At 41.5% G+C, this 6,554-nt stretch overlaps 1 protein-coding gene across 1 annotated transcript; it reads right to left on the reverse strand.

Moving 5' to 3' along the window:
* Window positions 1–3,879: 3,879 nt before the first annotated feature.
* On the reverse strand, window positions 3,880–6,335 carry cbr1l (carbonyl reductase 1-like). Its single transcript, XM_023988082.2, has 4 exons — window positions 5,907–6,335; window positions 4,964–5,144; window positions 4,465–4,588; window positions 3,880–4,380 (listed from the first exon to the last, which is right to left on the reverse strand). Exons 1-4 carry the CDS (start codon window positions 6,190–6,192, stop codon window positions 4,141–4,143), a joined length of 831 nt encoding a protein of 276 aa, XP_023843850.1. The 5' UTR covers window positions 6,193–6,335; the 3' UTR covers window positions 3,880–4,140.
* Between the last annotated feature and the right edge of the window lie 219 nt (window positions 6,336–6,554).

Genomic DNA, 6,554 nt, shown 5'->3' on the forward strand with positions numbered 1-6,554 from the left:
GGCTCAAGAGTTTTCACACATCTCACTTCACACTTCAGTGTGAATTGAAGTTGCAGTCAGGTCTGTTCTGTCCTGGTAGCTTAGTAGCCTTATTTACTAAGCTTTATATAACAAAATTACCGAGAGATTATTGTCATTTACTTTTTGGCTTCAGAAGTAGGTTCAGTCTGAACATTACTCACTCAGTTATGTGTTGGATGGTATTTCCAGGTTTCCGCTGTGTTTCTTCGTCAGTTTTGGTTTGTTAGAAGTTTGTTCTTGAAAGTCCTTGGTAGTAAGAACCCATTCAGGTAATTTTGTCCAAAATCAAGGTTTTAGGTATGGAATTTATATTTAGTTTTAAGGTTTTGATGTAGAGGGTAGTATCTTGTCCTTGCAAAAAAAATATCAATGTTTATCTACATTTATCCAACTAAAATTTAAAAAAAAATCAGAATAACTCAGGCGCCTATGAGCTCATGACCTCTCTCTCTCTATCTCTCTCCCATATGAATTCCCACACAGTTGACTACTTTGATAACTTTAAAATGAGGCCTCTGTCATTCTCTGGTTTCATACAACCGCTCTCAACAAACGTATTTTTTTTTATCATTCACAGTCGAATATATTAACATTTTATATTAATCTAATGTAAAAAATWAATAAAAAATCCAACAACTAAAAAATACTGTGGATTTTTGTCTGTCCTCCCCTTTCAGAATATATAATTTCATAGTCATGGAACACTTTGTGTAAGAGCTATTGAAGATTGAAAAAGTGTGTATTTTTCTCCATCAACCCCTGGTTCAGAATATACCATCTTCCTATATAAACACTTGAATTGTGGGGTTTTATGTTTGTTTTTACATATAGCCTATGGACCTTGAAGCCAATTCCACTGCATTTTTTTCATTGTTCACCACTAATCAGAGACTGATTTAGACCTGGGACACCAGGTGTGTCCAATTCATTAATGCTGCTGGGTTTTTCACACTCAACAGTTTCCCGTGTGCATTAATTAAGTATGGTCCACCACCCAAAGGACGTCCAGCCAACTTGACACAACTGTGTGGGAAGCATTGGAGTCAACATGGGAAAGCATCCATGTGGAACTCTTTCAACACCTTGTAGAGTCTATGCCTAAATTAATTGAGGCTGTTTTGAGGGCAAAAGGGGGCGCAACTCAATATTAGGAAAGTGTCCTTAATGTTTTGTACACTCAGTGTATAATGAGGTTATTAGATTACAACCTAGTGAACATTACATTTGTTTTAGCTTACCATTGACTGAAAGATGTCAGCCCTTTTCGCTCCTCTTGCATCTGGCTACCAGGGGAAATTTAGATTTGTTTTGCTTTTCCCTTTATGATAACCTGCTTCTTGTAGTGACAGTCACAGGGAACATCTCCACTAAACAAACAGACAAGCAAATAGGCCTAGTAGCGGGACTCAGCACCAGGATAGCACCGCGGTTTATCAAATTTCCGTGAATCTAACTAGTCAAGATTTTGTAATAGTAACATCATGGAACAATGTAGCAAATGTCTATTTCCCCTAGCATGTTTGTGGACACAATGTACCAGCCATTTTGTTAACAGTGAGTAGCTTCAGTTTATATTTTGAGCCTCTGCCAGTGCCACAAAATTAGTTTGGAAATTTGTGAATGTGAGATGGAGATTGCCTTCAGTAACTGTGTCGAGAGGTCTCGTGTAGCCTAGCCTACACATGATAGTCAGCAATGTAAACTGACAGCTGCAACCAACCATAGAAATATAATCCATAGATGACAGTTCCCATTCAAGTCAGGACTGGCAGCCATTGCTAGTGTACCCATAAATGTATCAGTCGAAGTGCCAGGGTTAGAGGTTCTGAAGCCTTCTATGGATTATATCTATGGCRACAACTTAACAAGCTGTTCTATATTTGGCACGCATGCTGCCCAAATTGCAGCCTTCCCGACTGTAAGTGGTTGTGATGAAACTTAATCCACAGCTATTTTTTTAGAAGCTATTGATCCTCTGCATCTAAAGTATGCTCTCTGGTGTAGTATTTTCAATACTTTGATTTATGTCTGTTCAGTAATTTAGTTTAGTGGAAAATTATTTTTTAAGGCAAAATTATTCKAATTTATCAGGAGGTGCTGCAGCTRCCCCCGGCTATGGACACAGGTGGGGTGTTCGTTTAATTTGGAATGGTTTTATTTTTACCACTGTAGCAGTACACATTGCATTTTAAACAAATAGAATGGTTAAATTATTATTTTATTAATTTGCACTCTGAATATGTCACTATCTCAACAGGCAGCTTGAATTACTTTGTTATGGTATGTCAGGTCAATGTGGTAGGGCTGGCTCTCACTCAAGGTTGAGTGCCCTGCAAGAGTCTTTGTGCTAGCAGACCCATGCTCCCTACTTCTTTTCAAGCTTCCCTCTTCTCAGTGCATTCCATCTGGTGGGAATGCTACTCCTCTAGTCAGAAGATGATTTGTACAATACAAGTTCATAAGGGAGAGGAAGATAAGGTAGCTTGAATGAAATGGGTCTCTCTCACCCTCAAGGGTGAACACATGGCAAAACAACTGTCTCCTCCAACTGAATGCAGAGACAATCAGGTCTCTACAAAATGCTAAATCAGTGTCAAGAAATAGACTAACTTTTGAGAACATTATTCTAGGATTTCTAGGTCAGTCTCCGCTTGGTCTTTGGTGCCCCCTACAGCAGGGATCATCAACTAGACCAGGGGTGGGCAAAGCCAGTCCTCAGGGGCCCGATTGGTTTCACACTTTTGCCTCAGCCCGAGCTAACACACCTCGACTCTAATAATCAACTAATCATGATCTTCAGTTGAGAACGCAATTAGTTTAATCAGCTGTGTTTGCTAGGGATGGGGAAAAAGTGTGACACCACTCTGTCCCCCGAGGCCTAACTAGATTCAGCTGCAGGCTGATTTCTTTCTTGAGCGGATGGTCAGGGGGCCCGAACGCAATTACAATTCATTTGTAGACATCCCTTGGAGCTGGTTTGCTGGTGTTTTTACAGTCTTATATATCCAATCCAAAAAGTTATTTTTTGGTAGAAAACTTTGGGGGCCCAATAAAATCACCCGCGGGCAAAATTCGGCTCATGGGCCGCCAGTTTGGGGAAATGATCTAGAGGCTCTATGCTCTAGAGCAGGGGTGTCAAACTCCATTTTGCATCGTGGGCCACATACGGCCTAGGGAGATGTCAAGTGGGCGGACCATTAAAATTATACCATACTCTGCTATAAATAAGTGTCCAGTGCTCTCGTCAATTGCCACGGAAAAATGCAATAAATGACTTGACTCTCTGTTTCAATTGACTGTCTAAATCTGCCGATAGTTCCAAAATCCGTAGTGGCGTCGAATATTATATTCCTTCAATACCGAAACTTGTTGGCAAACACACCAAGCACGAAGGTTTTCCGTGCATCTCTGTAAATAAATAGGACGTGGTCCATTTTCTTTGAAAATTCTCCACTCCTTATCTACTTTTTCTCCGTTTGATAAACGACATTTTGGCTAATGAGGGTGTAGCGGAGAGGTAGAGACCAAGGTATTAACAACGTCGTAACAAGCAGCAGATGGCGCATTGATACCGTCTGCTGTTTTCAGTCTGTCTCAGTGATGCGGCTTGTCTTCTACTCTGATGGAAAGAGTGCGCCCCTTAGCGGATAATCCATGAATTGCAGCGAATTAAAAATATTAATTCCATGTCTTTTATGCATTTTTTCCACTTTCAAATTATCCTGCGGGCCTGATCGAACCTCCTTGGGGGCCGGTTCCGGCCCGCGGGCCGTATGTTTGACACCCCTGCTCTAGAGGCTCAATTCAATAAACAAAGTTACAACTTTGAACAAGAGTTTCCAGTAAATTACTGTCTCAGACATTATTATCAGTCTATTTTATTTCTTTACATCATTAAACTTTTTGAAAGAATKACAGGCCTTCATTACAATGAAAGTACTCCTGAGTGTTTATGCAAATGAATCACATTAAATCATATAAAGAAAAAAAAGCTAAGATGATATGTCAACAACCCTCTGTTGCAATACGTCTTTTGTCATGTGAATTTGGCAGAATATTTTTGTGCAATTTTCCTCAAGTTTCTGATTGAGATGAGGTAAACTTCCTGCTGCCTCCACTCTACCATTCCTGAACGGCCTTGTCCCACACCAACTGTCCATGTGGCTCCTTGGCCCCTTCAGGAAGAAGTGCCAGATAGATAGGAGTCTGTGCTCCTTCTTCAGGGCTCTTGGGGGCCTTGGAGCCTGCCATGTCAGTGCGGACCCAGCCAGGGCAGCAGGCGTTGAGCAGGATTCCATCAGCTGCCCGGGTCTTAGTCAGAATATGAGCCTGAATCCTGGACAGCACAGTCACTCCAATCTAAACAGAGATGAACAAAACAGTATGATATATCTGCCTTTTGCCCATTCCCCTTAATAGTAGTGTGAACAGACAGAACCCCACCTTTGTTGTGCCATAGGCTGTGRTTGGCCACCCCTGGGCCTGATGGTTTCCCTGCTGAGCGGCAATAACAAACTGCCCCATCAGCAAGCACAGCTCCTCCTCAGAGAGCTCAGTATCACGGAACCTTCAAGACGCAACAGAAAAAAGACCTTGTAATACAGTAGTTTATGACTGCATGTGATGATCACAGTAATGGATTAATTTGAAAATATTGTCTATGATCTGTAGTAGCATTTGTGTGTACTAGAATTGTAATTGACATTATACACTTTGATTTGATTTTCCAATTTTGCTGTTGTGGTCTTAAGTACAATGCTCTTCATTTCTGCTAATGCGACTACTGCTATTGAAGGGATGAAAAGGGCTTTTCTTCAAGTTGGTCAGGTTTGCAGCTAGATGGATGTATAATGACATCAGTGTATATTTCTCCCTCAGTAGATCACAATTCAGAATTAAGTTAAGGATGAATGAGGTTTTCGATACAGAATGAAGATCATACTTGGCTTGTAGTTGAGGGCTGCATGTATCAAGAGCCTTCTTGCTAACAAAGCTGGAGACATTCACCACTCTGGCATTTGGTCTGAGGAGGGGTAGGAGAGCATGGCACACCCACAGGGTGCCCCAAAAGTTGGTGCGCATGGTCACCTCAGCCTGTTCCCCAAAAGGCTCAGTCGCATCATCTAGGGAAAAAATGTGATGGTCAATTATTGCTTTGTACAAGAGAGGGAGAAAGAGAGTGGGGGAAGGTGTGGGGGCTGTGTCAATATAGCGTCACCCTCACCCATCATATTTTCAGAGCATCATTTTCAAATGCAATCACACTGCTACATAGGACTATCATTCATGTTACACAAAAGTTGCAATCAAGTAGCCCTACTATAATTGGTAGGCAGTTTAAAATGAACTGCTGCTTGTTGCTTAACATAGCCCAAGATCTGCCCACATACCTCTCACTATCTGGCTACAGTGTGATTTATTTTTACGCTGGCCCAAGCGAAAGCGGGTAGGGAGGAGCACGCTTCTCAAATAAACAGTAATCTGAGCCACTTCTTTTGTCAACGAGGCAGCATACTGCTTCATACACATCTCTTTTCCATAAAATAAATGTTTGAATTGTCTAACTAGTTTTCATTGGGAATGCAGATAAATCGTTTTTAATCAAAAGCAATAATTTTTTCATGGGAAACATAAAATCCTACGAATTACTACACGTGTTTAATGAAGTCGCTTTAGTTTTGAGCCGACTTCGCCGTCGGATAGAGCGGGCCCTGGCCCATGCCCGGGAAGTAGCCCGGTTCCAAATAGAACGCAATCAATGTTCAGTCGGTGCAAAACACACCTATACCGGCGCCCGGGTGAGAGTAATTGTTATGATCGGCTAAAACAGTAACAAGTGCATGGCCAGAGTCGCCAAAATAGTAGAATAGGCTACCGTACGGAACTCTTAAAAGCCATTCCAGCGTTGTTAATGAGCACATCCAATCCCCCATAAGTCTTCTGCAGAAAGTTACTCAGTTGCTTGGCGCTGGCTTGGTCGCAGAGATCAAGGTGGTGGTAAGCAACTTCAAATCCTTCGGACTTTAGCATCTTCACTGCCTCATTTCCAAGTTTCTCATTTCGAGCAGTAAGAATAACATCCCCGGTAAATTTTGCCTTGCAAAGCTCCCTCACAATCGCAAGTCCTATGCCTTTATTGGCACCGGTAACTACTGCCACTTTTTTGGACATTTCCTTTGCTCTCCAAAAATMTATTCCTGTAAAGGAATTAGTTAAAGTAGCCCAACTTCGGTTTAAATAATGTAATTAACTGCGCTGTGGTTGTATTAGACTGACGTGTACGCTGATCTGGGTGTAGAGGAAGTCTAGCCTTATTGGCTACTTTTGCAAACAAAGGAATGTGCACTGTCACTCTGACAGATGTTGGGTAATCTTTGATCAGATAACCACATGAAAAAATGTGAGGGAGAGGTCATATCACATGATTATACTTATATAAAATGGGAGAGGTTAGGTCATTTACACACAGTTCAGATGGCATATTGCGAGTTGAACTGAATAGAAATTAAGAGCTGGCTGGCACAGTTAAGCTC

Source organism: Salvelinus sp. IW2-2015, linkage group LG5 (assembly GCF_002910315.2).
Source record: "Salvelinus sp. IW2-2015 linkage group LG5, ASM291031v2, whole genome shotgun sequence".
Classification (NCBI taxonomy): domain Eukaryota; kingdom Metazoa; phylum Chordata; class Actinopteri; order Salmoniformes; family Salmonidae; genus Salvelinus; species Salvelinus sp. IW2-2015.